Source organism: Canis lupus, chromosome 11 (genome assembly GCF_011100685.1).
Source record: "Canis lupus familiaris isolate Mischka breed German Shepherd chromosome 11, alternate assembly UU_Cfam_GSD_1.0, whole genome shotgun sequence".
NCBI classification, from domain to species: Eukaryota; Metazoa; Chordata; class Mammalia; order Carnivora; family Canidae; genus Canis; species Canis lupus.
The window spans coordinates 1,073,021-1,087,968 of NC_049232.1; the positions used below are offsets into that span (position 1 = coordinate 1,073,021).

The window sequence follows — 14,948 nt, forward strand, 5'->3', positions numbered from 1 at the left end:
AGCTGCACTTGAAGCAGTTCCCAGGTCACCCGGACCTCCAACTGTCTACAAATTAGGGGGCCCTTATAACCCCCTCAGGCTTGCTAATTGATTAGAATGATTCACGAGTCAGGAAAGTGTTATACTTACGAGTATGGTTTTATTTAAAAGATACACATAGGGTGAGGTCTGGGAGGGAGTACACAGTTTCCATCCTCTCTCCATGGAGCCAGAGTGTGCACCCTCCCGGAACATCAATGCAAACATCAACCAAGAAGCCCACTTGAGCATTGGTGTCCAGGGTTTTGATTGAGGCTTCATTATGTGAACATGATTGATCAAAAATCATTGGCCATTCGACTGAACTCTATCTGCATCCCTCTTCTCCTTCCCAGAGGTCCAGCTGACCCAAAGTCCCCACCCTCCATTCACAGGGTTGGTCTTCCTGGTGACCAGCCACTGACCTGAAGCTACCTAGGATCCCACCTGGAATCGCTTCATTAGCATAACAAAGTCAGCTCCTTTCACTCAGGAAATTCCCAGGGTTTCTGAAGCTGTGCCAGGAACCAGGGACAAGGACTAGATACACTCTTTATTAGACTTCACCCCCAGGGAGTTTGGGCTGTCCAAGGTTAACAAGGGGGACATGAGAGTCATTTTCCAGGACTCAGCCTGTGTTCTCTGATTCCAGATTCAGATTCTGCCTGGCCTGGAGCCTGGGGCCTGGTTAGAGTGTCCTCTTGGGGGTCGCTGAGAAGCCCCCTGCCTGGGATCCTGTGCCTTCCTCTCACTCATGTTGCCAAAACACACAAAATCACTGTCCATGGTGCCTTTCAGTTTCACTTCCTGGCAATGCCTGTGTTTCTCAGAAAAGGAGCCCTCAGAACTTTCCTTTCACTTTCTGTTCCTGGAAATGCAGGGCTCTACAATGTGCTGGCTGCCTCTTTACTATTGGCCAAATTCCTGTGAGGGTGGAACAGAGGCCAGAGATTATTTAAATCCCGCCAGCTCCTCACACACAGTTTAGACATTGCAAGTGACAGCTCTTTTATCTCTGCAGAGTGACCACACCAGCACACAGGACCTGTTCCAGTGCGAGGCCAGTCTGTGCAGAGGAGTGTTTCTGCCCTGGGCTGCAGGGAGCACTTCATCCAGGCTCTGCATTTCCTGCCCTGCCAGAGGACACATTCAGAGCTCAACCCTGACACCAGAAGTCTCTTTTCTTTCAGGAGCTGGTAAGCAAGAGGCTACTTTGGATTGTGTGCAGATCTAAAAATAGAATCATAGATCTGTAGGTCTAAGGGTGGGAGAGACTGGATGCTCCATTTTGGGTGCTGTGGACCCTGGAAGCTGAGGGGCAGGATGTCTGGTGGGTGGCTGTAAGTTGGTTAGAGCAGTTAACTATTTGAGACATTTTCAGAGAGGGATTGGAAAGCAAACTTTATTCCTGTGAACTGAGAAGAATAGTATGAATGTCAGGGGTGTTGGTGTATAGGGGCTTTTCCCCAAGCCCTTCTGGGTCAGACACCCACATCTCATGCCTAAATACTTTTCCTTGTGGAAACAATGCATATATGATCTGTTAGAAAAAAAGATTCAAGTGATTACATTTTATTTATTTTATTTTATTTTATTTTATTTTATTTTATTTATTTATTTTAGTGATTACATTTTAAAGAGCCATTTACCTTGTTAAATGATTCATGAATTAGGCAGCATCTTATCTAGGAAATTGGGAGAAGTTGTAGGAAAGGAAATGTTTTTAAAGGAAGATGGAAAGGGAAAAGGAAATAAATTATTAGTTAATAATTGTTTTGTCAACATTGTTCTGGTAAGGGGATGGGAAAGGGTCTATTGTTCCCATCACTGATCAGGAAATTCCCACTTTGGCTGGTTAAATTATACATGTGTAGGGAAATGAAACTGTAGTTAGGTTAGTTATTAGGTCTGGGTTTACTGAGTTGAGGACTTACCTTAAGTGGCTCCCTGTGACCCTGTGGCTCAGTAGCCCTTCTTTTTCACAATTCCCCTACTTTAATCAGACTCTCTGCTTAACCTAGAGATGTGATCAAAATGTAAGGCACTGGTGCTACTTTTAGCTACTGTCCAGTATTCTCACAGCTTTTGATGATCCTTTGCATGGTATTCACATGTCATGATGTTTTTGCTTAATCTCTGAAATATTCACAAAGATTTCAGTTTCACAATTTTTTAATCATCCATGCTCTATATTCTTTTTCTGATGTTCCAGGCCCAGGGAGATTATTTCCTTGATTGCTAGCATCTGTGAACATGCATTTAAAACCTTTGAGAGGGGAACCCTGGGTGGCTCAGCAGTTTAGCGCCACCTTCAGCCCAGGGCGTTATCCTGGAGACCCGGAATTGAGTCCCGTGTCAGGCTCCTGGCATGGAGCCTGCTTCTCCCTCTGCCTGTGTCCCTGCCTCTCTCTCTCTGTCTCTCTCTCTCTCTCTCTCTCTCTCTCTCTATGTCTATCATGAATAAATAAATTAAACCTTTAAAAAATAAAAAAAAATAAAACCTTTGAGAGCATATAGTGTATCTGGTAGATTATTATAATTTTACAAACAGGATTCTTTGTAATGATTAGAGTGCACTTTAAAAGCATGGTTGCCAAATTCCAAACAATCAGAATTACTTAAATCAAAGTAAGACCCTATTAACAGAATCTTTTTAAGCCAAGGGTTTGCTCAATGATATTTTTAAAAGATTTTATTAATATATTCATGAGGGACACAAAGGGGCAGAGGGAGCAGCAGGTTCCCTGTGGGAAGCCTTTTTTTTTTATTGGAGTTCAATTTGCCAACATATAGCATAACACCCAGTGCTCATCCCATCAAGTGCCCCCCTCAGTGCCTGTCACCGAGTCACCCCCACCCCCTGCCCACCTCCCTTTCTACCACCCCTAGTTCGTTTCCCAGAGTTAGGAGTCTCTCATGTTCTGTCTCCTTTTCTCATATTTGTGGGAAGCCTTTTCTGGGACTTGATTCCAGGACCCTGGGATTGCAACCTGAGCCAAAGGCAGAGGCTCAACCACTGAGCCACCCAGGTGTCCTCTGCTCAGTGATCTTATCTGGTTGTCTTTCAACTTCCCCAGATGTAGAAGCACCTGGGTGGCTCAGTCTGTTAAGCATCAGACTCTTGATTTCAGTTCAGATCATGATCTCAGGGTGTGAGATTGAGCCTCATGTTGGGCTTCATGCTCAGTGGGGAGTCTGCTTGAGATATTTTCTCTCTCTCCCTTTGCCTTTCCCCATGCTCACTCATGTTCATGCACACACTGTCTCTCTAAAATAAATAAATAAAACTTCAACTTCCTCAGAAGTGTTAATCCAGATGCACCAGGTGGTTTGATCACAGTATAGACAGCTCTTGCTCAGCTAAAAGATAATCAGAGGTTGTTGACTGTCAAGAAAATCTTTGGCCAGAGAGTCTAAGGATCTTTGTTGCGTAGCTATGCTCTTAGCAATGGATTCTGCAATATATTTAGGAGTTAAGGAAAAGTTCCTGACAAACTGTTATGCAAATTTACTTATAACCAGGGAAACAGCCTTGACAATAAAAGCAAATCCTGAATCATGAATGTGCCCTGGTTGGTCTTTTTTTTAACTCAGTGATATAAATCTAAGAGACCTGACCAATGAGATGTCTTATTTTATTTGACAAAAGTTAGGGACACAATTATATTTTCTCTTAGCCTAAAATAGAAGACTGTTTTAACTTCTGGAGTTTATCCCCCTTTCTGAGCAACTGGCTTAGACATACAGCTGAGGGCATAATATTTCTAAGACTATGCCAGAGTAAAGAAAAGGAAAAGAAGAAGAAAGAGTTTCACATTTAAAGTATGAAGACTTGATCTGTTATCTTGGATGAAAGCAGTATACCTAGATGTCAGCTACTTACCTTCCTCAGCAGTTTGGTTTAGAGGTCTCTAGCATCTGTGGCGGACAGATATCAGGTAAGGCCTTCTTTATTTGTGAAATGTGTATCCAAGACGCAACACCTTCTAGTTTTCTAGGAATGTCAGTGGTTGTGAGCACTTAGTAAGATACCTTTCAGTGGAGTTCAAAATGATAATTCCAGAATACCCAGTCACCAGGATCTAGACTATGACCAACAGGATTCTTTGAATTGGGATCTGGGAAGACCTCTTTAACCTGTTGATGGTAGACTTGATGGTAAAACACACATTTTGCTGTAGTTGATCATGCTAGCATGAGACAACAAGTATATACCAATAGACATTAGTCTACTAGTGACTATGTTGTATGAGGGGAAGAGTCCAGCCCTCAGGCAGAGTTCACTCCCTCTGAGATGCCCCCAAACTGATTCTAGGCCCAGATTGTTCCAGAAGGAAGGAAGGGGGTTGTGCTGCGTGGGGTTGGCCTAGGAAGAGCCTAGACAGGAGGGAGAAGAGGAACTGGGAAGGAGAAGGCAATCTTACAGTGTTTTCTGCTTTAGTCCCTTCCTGCTCAAAACTGTGCAATTTCTGAATATAGCCAGTGGCAGGATCCCAGCCCCAGCAGGAAGGACCACAAAGAGGGCTACTTTCAGTTTCTATTTCTGGAGAAGACTCCAGTTCTCAAAATAGGCCTGAACCAGTTTCAATTTCTTCATTCTAGTGAGTGGGGTGCTGCAGTATTTGCCTGTGAGTTATGCAGGGCTATTTGAGTACCTTCAGCCCAGAGGCCCAGGGGAGGGTGGGAATGCTCTGAGACCAGCCGCCTCACACCTGATAATCTTACTTGGAGGCCAGTGCCCTGACCAGTGAGGAGTCCACTTTCAGCCCCCTTGAAGCTGGCCCCTCAGATAGGTGCAGACACTGCCTACAAAGTTGCTCCTTGGGTTGCCCAAGTGCCCAGTTCAAGGGCTAACTCACTTCTGCCCACAGAGATCAGACTGCAGAGGTTACATCTGTGGTAGAGTTCTCTTCCTGACACCAGCTGTGACCCTCCCTGGAGTTGATGCACCTGCCCCAACCAGGTGAGGGTCTGAACTCAACACAGCTCCCTACTGACTTGGTGACTCTAACAGCTGCTTAAACTCTCAGTGATTGTGATGTCCTCATTCTCATGTGGAAACAGCAGTGAAAGCTCCCCAGGGTGTCTGTGTTCAGGAGAGGGGCCTCAGGGAGGGGACTATGTGACTGTGACAGGGCGAAAAAGAAGATCTGTTTTACAAAGTTTCTGCCAAGATTGCAAATGCCCATAACAAGTTATGAAATCCTCTGTGGCTAAGAGATTGTTAATATATCATTGCCATCCTGGATTGCCATCCTGGGTCAGGAAAGGACAACTGACAAGTTGAGGAGAGGGAAGGCAAGGATTATTTTAGCGAGCCTGTTTCAAGGGACATGCCCAACAATGAGGCTGCACATGGCTGCCCTTCTGTTCCTGATAGCACAGAGGAGGTAGAAGCCTAGAAAATCTGGACTATGCCTGCCCTGAGATACCAATGGAGACATCAGCATGGACCTTCCATAGATCCCCTTCCTGAAGGACATTCACCACACCAAGCCATCAGCTGGATTGCAAACGTCCTACATCCTTTCCTATTCTTGTAGTTGCCCTACACCATGCTCCTCCATGTAATGGGACAGTGGGATGAAGAAAGAGGAGAGAAATAGACTCTTTTCCTGTCTCTGCTGCAGGTGTCTCACTCAGTTGGAGGAGAGGATGAACCAGGGCAGTGGAGTTTTCCATTGTACAAGAGCCTGGAGGTTGTATGTTACACTGACTGGACTTGTACTCATCTGAGTAGGACTAGGAGAGAAGGGATTTCCTAAGCCATTCATTCCTAAAAAGGAATTGCTTTTCCTTTCCTTTAAAGAGAAAGAATGTAATGATGTCCTTGTTATCATATTTCCTGATTTCCTAACATTAAATTAGAAGCAGCAGGTCTAACTCTGGACCCTGAGGTGGGCATACTGGGATATCAGGCTCCAGGCCACCCGGTCCTCAGACACTGCAGACCAGAGCCAACCAAACAGGGCACAATACCGATACCCAGAGTGATTCTCTCACAGACTGCTGGGGAGCAGCCCAGCTCTGGGGGCCCCCCCGAGTGGGAGCTTTCTGTCACCCACTACAAAGTCTCCATCGCTACCAGGGGTATCTGAGTCTCAGTGGTTATTTCCTACCTCACTACTGAGAGCTGTAATTGTGTGTGCATGTCTGTGTGTGTATGTGCTCCTCTGCAACCACAGTTAGTTGTCAAATCCATGTGTGAACTTGCATCTTTGCCTTGAATTTCAGCTCTTCACTTTAATGTAGTCAAAGGTATCACATTGGTCAATCTGTGTTATATCGCTGTCATCTTGGTATCATTATATGGGTATCATCTCATTTAAGGAATCTTTTTCTTTCATTTTTAAAGAAAATCTTATTTATTTATTTATTTATTTATTTATTTATTTATTTATTTATTTATTCTTGAGAGACACACAGAAAGAGGCAGAGACATAGGCAGAGAGAGAAGCAGGCTCCCCACAGGGAGCCTGATGCAGGACTCAATCCTGGACCCCAGGATCACAACCTGAGCCAAAGGCAGATGCTCAACCAGTAAGCCACTCAGCGGCTCCAAGGAATCTTTTTCTAAGAACAGCTGTATTTTCTTCTATAGATTCCATTTGAGACTTAGGTCTTAAATCTATCTGTAGTTAATTATTGTAAGTGATGTAAGCAGAGATTCAGTAACCTCTGTCCATATGGAGAACCAGTTAGTCAGCTCCATTTAGTAGATGGCACCTTCTATACTCCCTGACATCCCTTGCGCCTCTCCACACAAGTCTGAATCCTATACAGGGCTCTGTGTCCCTTTCTGTGGGTCAGATGGTCTATGCTTATGCCAACATCCAACTGTATATCCAACTATCCTTTATTGCCAGCATGGAAATAAATCTTATCTGATACAGCAGATCTTACTATGTTCTTCTGTAGAATCTCTGGTATTTTCCTCTTGATCTTCTGTATAAATCTTAGAGGGCAGGTTCTCTCCTCCCTTTCTGCATCTCCCTCCCTGTTGCTTACCAAATTCCCCCAGAGCTCTTCCTCATAGTTTAAGTTGTTCATAAGACATGATCCCATGACTTGCCAGAGTCATCCATGCCCAAGGGTAACAATGTGGCAGCCAGCAACAGACTTCCTAAAATGAAACAGCAAAAGAAATGTCACAGTCCTTCTTCTTCCTGATAGAGATGCTTTTCTCATTCACTGGAAGCTTTGGAATCTTGTTCTCAGCCTTCCTCCCTGTCTCCAGGGCTCCCATGGAGAGTCTTGGCTAAATGATCTCATAGGAGTCATCAGAGTCTCATGGCCCCTGGTATTGCCCTCCCCTCATTCCTTGAGCCCCCTGATGCCCAAACACTTCTATATCTCTTTTCTTGAAATTTTTTGTTCTGTGGAGAGATGATGGTTTCACTTTCATGTAGATGTGAGCCCAAAACTGTCAGCCAAGTCTTCCTGAGGGAGGGGTTCAAGTCAGAGGCTGTCATCCTTCCTGTTGTTTTCACACTTTACCCAAGCAGGACAAAGGCTCTCTAGTCCCATGCATAGGGCAATAACTTCAGGAGCACCCAGTGCCTCCATTTCCCAGGGAGTATAGGCCCCTGGATTGTTCCTGTGCCACTGGCTCCAGGGACACTACACCAGGCTCAGCATTTTCTGTTGTTTTAGTAGAAACATACATGATCTCTGACATCAGAAATATCTTTTCTCTTCAGGGCTGGTGAGTGAGAAAACTGTATACTTGCAATAATGAAATACTGGCTTTGTGCTTAGAGAGTTGACATGTAGTTCTGACTGGTTGAGGGCTAAGATTTCATCCAACTGCTCATGCAATCCTCTTCAGAAAAGAGAGAACCATAGTCTGAAGATGCCTCTTTTTCTTTCTTTTTTTTTTAAATAAGAAATTTGTTAGAAAATTTGGAATAAGCAGAATGTTTACTGAGCATCTCCAATTGGAAACTATGTCATGTTTAAATGCAATCTAGCCATTCATATTGTAGAGCTATTTCTAAATATCATGAGTTTTAATAATTGGAGCAATGCAAAATAATTATTTTGTTGGGAATTTCTTTCCACCTGTTCAGGCTATAACAACATACTGTGGTTACTCACAGACTGAGTGGCTTGTGAATAGAGATGTATTTCTCATACTTCTGGAGGATAGGAAGAGCCAGATCAAGGCATCTTTGTTTCAGTATTTGGTGAGAGCTCACTTCCAAGGTGGACCACCCCCGTCACCTCACATGGCAGAATGAGCAAGCTAGGTTTCTACAGTCTTAATCTAATCCATTCACAGTCACTCTGCCCTCATGACTAAGGCACCATCCACAAATCCACCTATTTAATACCAGAGTTTGAGCTTACATGTCATCTAGGAATTTAGTGGAGGACACAAACATTCAGTCCATAGTCGTCATATATATATAAATCTGTCTGTGGAGGTTCAGATTCCAGAGAGCTAACCATTACACTATGGAGCTGCCACTGTCTATGGAAGTTCAATTGACTTCCCACTCTCACCTTAGAATACAGCACTTTTGCCCCATTTCAATATGCATTCAATATTCTTGAATGATTATTTTCTCTTTTTGGGATTCTCCATTTAATCAGTAATATCATCTGCCCGGTTCCTTCATTAGTAAGCTGATAAATAAAATCTTTAACATACATATATTTCATATTTCTTTGGGAGTCATGATTCTCTCTCTTTTGAAAATTTTCCTTGCACGACTTGCAAGATGGGGATGAGCATTGAGCATGCCCTTACTGGTAAAATCGTGCTGGTAGTCCCTGAGATAAACTTATGTGTATAAATATTTTTTAAATCATAGTTTCCTCACTCATAATGAATGATAGGAGGCCCCAACAGTGATGTAGTAATGATTTCCTTGAACTGCCATGATTTAATCAGATACTTATATTTCAAGACTGTGCAGGTTTGAATAGGGAAAATAAGAACTCTTATCTACTTCCTCTGCCACTTCCTGTCACATGATCTAAATCCCACCCAAATTTTTCCATGAGGTGACATAAATGGACATTAAATTGCTAGGGGGCAATTATTACCACAAGGACTATGTGCTTCGCTAGTCCACTTCTAGAAAACGTAATCTGATGGGCTTTTCTCTGCCCATTGTACTCTTCCAAAAAACAAGTCATGCCCCTATTTGCCTATAGGATATAAGCTATGTCTGCAATTCTATTGTCCTCTCTAATATGCTGCCCTGACTGATTCTTCCTGCAGAAGGGAGATGTGCTGGGCTCTATATTGAAATTTTAGGAAAGTAAGACTGTCTGCAATAGTTTCTCATTACTGTGTAATAAATCAGTACAAATTTAGCAGCTTCAGACAACAACCCATATTTATTGGCTTATAGTTCCAGAGAGGAGTTGCTCAAATGAATCTTAAAAGAGCTATAATCAAAGAGTCAGTGGGTGATGGGTTTTAAGCAGGGCACTTGTTGTGATGAGCACTAGGTGTTATATGTAATGACGAGTCACTAAATTCTACTCCTGAAATTAATATTACACTATATGTTAACTAACTCTAATTAAAATAAAAATATGAAAGTAAAAATAAAATAAATCAAATCAAGGTGTCAGCAAGACTGGTTCTTTCCATAAGCTCCAGGAGAAATTCCATTCCTTTGTCTTCTCTAGCGTTTGAAAGCTGCCTCAATTCCTTAGTTTGTGGTTCTTATTACATCTTTCTGGATCTTTACTCCAACATCTGCTTCCATTAACCATCTCCTTTTCTTCTGTTGGCCTTGCCTCCTTCTTATACGGTCCCTTGTTACCATACTGAGCCCATTTGGGTAATCCAAGAAAACCTTGGCATCTGAAGATCCTGAACTTCATCATACCAGCAAAGTGCCCTTTTGCTATGCAAGGTAACATATTCACAGGCTCTGAGGTTCAAGATGTGAATATCTTTGAGTACTGTTATTCTCTATTAAATAAGTCTTCATTCTTGTGACATAGGAATAATCAGAGTAGACAAGGAGTTTCTTCTATAGCATGAAAACAAAATTCATCAGGAAAAATAAATCAGAGAAACACGAGTAAGTGTGAGAGAATGGGAATGGGCTGTTGAGACCAGTGTGTTTCCTCAGCTGACACTATGTGTCTGTTCTGCTGCTCCATTTGTCTTCCTAATTCACTTTCCTTTTTCTACAGATGTTCCACTGTTAACCACTATGGATAAATTCATGTGTGATTTCCTGGTAGGAAAGAATTTTCAGCAACTGGCCATCAACTTTATCCCTCACTATACCACATTAGTCAATAAGGCAGGGGGTATCATCGCTTCAGAAAACCTTGATAGAATTCAAGCAGCCCTTAAGGAGGCCAAGCTAAAAGATGTGGCTGACATAATTGAGGAATCACTTGTGGCAGCAGAGAATGCTCCTCTGGATGTGGCTGTGATTGGGGAATCTGGCACTGGGAAGTCCAGTTTCATCAATGCCCTGCGAGGACTTAGTTATGAAGAGGAGGGTTCTGCAAGTGTTGGAGTCGTGGAGACTACCATGAAGAAAACGCCCTATCAACATCCAAAATATCCCAAAGTGACCTTCTGGGACCTGCCTGGAACTGGAACCCCCAATTTCCATCCACATGAATATCTAGAAATGGTGGAATTTGCTACATATGACTTCTTCATCATTATTTCTTCCTCCCGGTTTAGTCTCAATGATGCTTTGCTGGCCCAAAATATCAAGGAGATAGGCAAGAAATTCTACTTTGTTAGAACCAAGGTGGACAATGATTTATATAATGAAGAGAAAAGCAAACCCATGTCTTTCAAAAGGGAGAGAGTGCTTCAGCAGATACGAGACAACTGCCTGGCTAATCTTAGCAACATTGGAGTGCCTGAGCCATGCATCTTCTTGGTCTCCAACTTTGACCTGGACGACTTTGATTTCCCAAGACTGGAGGAAACCCTGCTGAAGGAGCTCCCTGTTCATAAGCGCCACATCTTTGCACTCCTGTTGCCCAATTTATCTTACACTTCCATTGAAATGAAGAGAGCTTTCTTCAAGGAAAAGATCTGGCTGGATGCCCTGAAATCATCAGCTTTGAGCTTCATCCCCTTCATGGCCTGCTTTAATGGCTTTGATTTTCCCCAGCAGGAAAAGTGCTTGAACCTTTACCAGAGCCATTTTGGTTTGGATGAGAAGTCGGTCAAAGGGATTGCAGAGAAGCTGGACATGTCTGTGGAGGAGATCAAGAGTTTCACCAAGTCCTTGGATTTCTGGTTACTTGTGAAGGATGACAGCATAGCAGAAAAAGCCATGAAGTGTGTTGAATGCTATTGCTCAGTAAATGGAGGCCTGCCATCCACTATCTTCCAGTTCTTTAAAATCTACTTTCTACATTTGAAATTCATCAATACAGTGGCAGATGATGCTAAAATTCTTTTGCATAAGACTTTAGAGATCTTAAGTCACAGAAGATGACAGAGAGATGAATGCCTAACTCAATAATAAATAGGCCTAAGATCTTGTGTTCTGTAAGTGGGGATGGGATCCTTTTCCACTTACCACCAAGGCCAGATCTTCCCTAAAGTGGCAAGAATATCTCTCCACTGGAAAAAAAGCATTGTTCCATATTGATATTCCACTACTATGCAAAGAGGATTTAACTATGGCTTCTTTCTTCATTCCCTGGGCTATTTTGCCAAAATCATGACATATATACACCCCATAGTTTTTATTAATCTCCATGTATTATGAAGCAGTTTACATTTGATTCATTTATTCAGATAATAAATGTTGGTAACAACCAAGATAACTGTTGTCCATTGGCTTTTCATGAATGAGTTTCCCCAATCATCAGATCAATACCCTCTTCACCAGAGTAAGGTCAATTCATGACTATGGGCACATGTGCAAGTGAGTAATTTAGTATGTAATGGGGCACTACAGCATAGAAGAGGAAGTTGAAAGAGCATTAGGGAAATGTTCTAGGATGTCATATTTTTAGATACTATAGGGGAACAGAGAGAAGGGAACAAAGTTAGGGTTTATATTTCTAATACTTTCCAAACATTAGATGAGATGAGAGACTTGTGAACAAGATACAATGAGGGACATGAGATATGAGAGAATGAAGATGAATTAAGAATGAGCCTGGATCTCGTTCTAGGGCAAGGATCTCATCTAAGTTCAAGTCTCATCGTTCTCAAACATGTTCAAGGTCCCGTTCAAGACGCAGGAGGAGGAGCAGCAGATCAAGGTCAAAATCCAGAGGAAGGCGCTCTGTATCAAAAGAGAAGCGTAAAAGATCTCCAAAGCACAGGTCGAAGTCCAGGGAAAGAAAAAGAAAAAGATCAAGTTCTAGGGATAACCGGAAAACACTTAGAGCTCGCAGTCGCACCCCAAGTCGTCGGAGTCGGAGTCACACTCCCAGTCGCCGAAGAAGATCTAGATCTGTGGGGAGGAGGAGCTTTAGTATTTCCCCGAGCCGCCGGAGAAGATCAAGGTCTGTGGTAAGGAGACGAAGCTTTAGTATCTCACCAGTAAGATTAAGGAGATCACGAACACCCTTGAGAAGAAGGTTCAGCAGATCTCCCATCCGTCGTAAACGATCCAGGTCTTCTGAAAGAGGCAGATCACCTAAACGTCTGACAGATTTGAATAAGGCTCAATTACTTGAAATAGCCAAAGCTAATGCAGCTGCCATGTGTGCTAAGGCTGGTGTTCCTTTACCGCCAAACCTAAAGCCTACACCTCCACCCACAATAGAAAAGAAAGTTGCTAAAAAATCAGGAGGAGCTACTATAGAAGAACTAACTGAGGAATGCAAACAGATCGCACAGAGTAAAGAAGATGATGATGTAATAGTGAATAAGCCTCATGTTTCGGTTGAAGAGGAAGAAGAACCTCCTTTTCATCATCATCCCTTTAAACTCAGTGAACCCAAACCCATTTTTTTCGATCTGAATATTGCTGCAGCAAAGCCAACTCCACCAAAAAGCCAGGTAACATTAACAGAAGAATTTCCTGTGTCATCTGGATCTCAACATTGAAAAAAAGAAGCAGATAGTGTTTATGGAGAGTGGGTTCCTGTAGAGAAAAATGGTGAAGAAAACAAAGATGATGATAATGTTTTTAGCAGCAATTTGCTCTCTGAGGGCCGGGTTAAATGGCAGGGCCGGGTTAGACAACAGATGAAATAACCCGCAGTTTCTCATTTGACAGTAACTCGATGCAATTCACTTTGTGGAACCAAGCCACAAAGTGAAAAGCATCAAATTGCAGAGAACAGTGTTATCACATCCTTACCCAACATTGGGCCCTCCTTGCACTTATGGGAAGGTAGTCCAAGGTACAACTATTTAGCTTCCCGTTTTGCTTCAAGGCTCTATAGCTCTAGATTTTGGTGGTAGCAAATTTATTGGGTGGAGGGATCGAGCAGAGAGAGGCAGATCCTCAGGTTCAACACAAGAACTGGATTGGAAAAGGTCATTGTAGGCTGATGTGTGAGCATCTTGGATACATAGCCCATTGCCCTTAAACAATGGTTTCTTTGGGTTGTTTGTCAGATAGTCTTTAATTTTAATCATTTTCCCTTCCCTGTGCTACCGTGGCCCTTTGAATTCTTGTGTTTAACCTAATGCTCAGCCTTGGTACTCCATTTCCCTTCTCCTTCCCCTCTTTGCTACTATTAAAAATTGGAGATGTGGAATTTACAGCTTGAAATTTCCATGAGGCTATAGTTGTATCTTGTCAAAATGACACAGTAATAACGCCAAGTGTCAAAACAACCCCATTAAAATGCTGCCTGATTAATGTGCTGCTAAGTATAGTGCACATGAAAACAGCAAGACTGTATATATATGTAAATATATATATATATCTGTATCTTTGTATGTATCTCTGTATCTGTACCTTTGTTGTATCTTTTAATAAACAGTTTACTTTTATTTAAAAAAAAAAAAGAATGAGCCTGGAAAGCAAAGATGAATTCAATTACACAAGTTGGAAGAATAATGTCTTTTGCTTTCACCCAAATTTTCACATCAAACTTGTGAAACGGGACCAGCAAAAACAACAATATCTGACTCAAAGCTCATGGATGGTTATTCCTGCTATTACTGTAATTAAATTTTCCTACTCCTTCCCCATTACTGGTATATTAATGATAAATGCTTCATGATATAACAGATATACATGAGTGAGGCTATCTCTCAGATCCCTTATTATTCTGAAGGCTCACTCCAGAGAGTGAAAAGCAAAGATGTAAAGAGGAGGGTACTACTGGCCCACAATTTCCCCACTACAGCTTGCTCCCCCACTGCTCAGTAGAAGTCTGCAGGAGGGAAGAAAGGAGGCAAGAAGGGAAAGTGAGTGATTGTGCTGCTTCATGTATAAAATACATGTGAAATACTCAAAGGAATGGAGCTCTTGACCCTTGTGTATGGCCACATTGCATTTAAAAATTTTTGTTCCTTAGATTCTCACATGCATTCCCAGTGCAGAATTCACACTAGCAGGATACAGACTGCTTACCATCTTGCCACCAAATCCCATCTATCCTAATAAAGAGCATGGACAGTGAACAAATACTCCACCTTTTTCATCTCATCAACCAAATGTGGCCAGCACTGGTCCTACACAATCTTCTTCTCCTCCAGAAGTCATGACCTTTTCAAGATCCTTGGGTCTTTTCCTTCCAATTTGGTGGCCTTAAGATAGAAAAAGACAAATCCAAAGGGTCTTTATAGGTGCCTTGGGGAAGATACTTGTGATAAGATGAGAGTTATCAAATACTTACAGCTGTGGGGTTTATTTAAAAGTTCCTGAGTTTCCCGAAGAGACAAGAAAATGAATCTTTCACTGTGGGAAGGAAGAACTCAGAAGAAGGTGGAAGTAGTACAATAAGTATTAGTACTTTGGTTTCATCAGACTGATCCCAAGACAAGACTGATCCCCATTAACAAGAGT

General features: G+C 42.3%; 1 protein-coding gene across 1 annotated transcript; it reads left to right on the top strand.

The window, feature by feature from the left end:
- The first annotated feature begins 989 nt into the window (after window positions 1–989).
- On the top strand, window positions 990–12,140 carry IFGGC1 (interferon-inducible GTPase 1-like). The gene is given in 2 exon segments (NM_001313803.1): window positions 990–1,214; window positions 10,180–12,140. A coding segment is annotated over 1 exon segment (1,260 nt). The 5' UTR covers window positions 990–1,214; window positions 10,180–10,199; the 3' UTR covers window positions 11,460–12,140.
- Window positions 12,141–14,948: the final 2,808 nt, after the last annotated feature.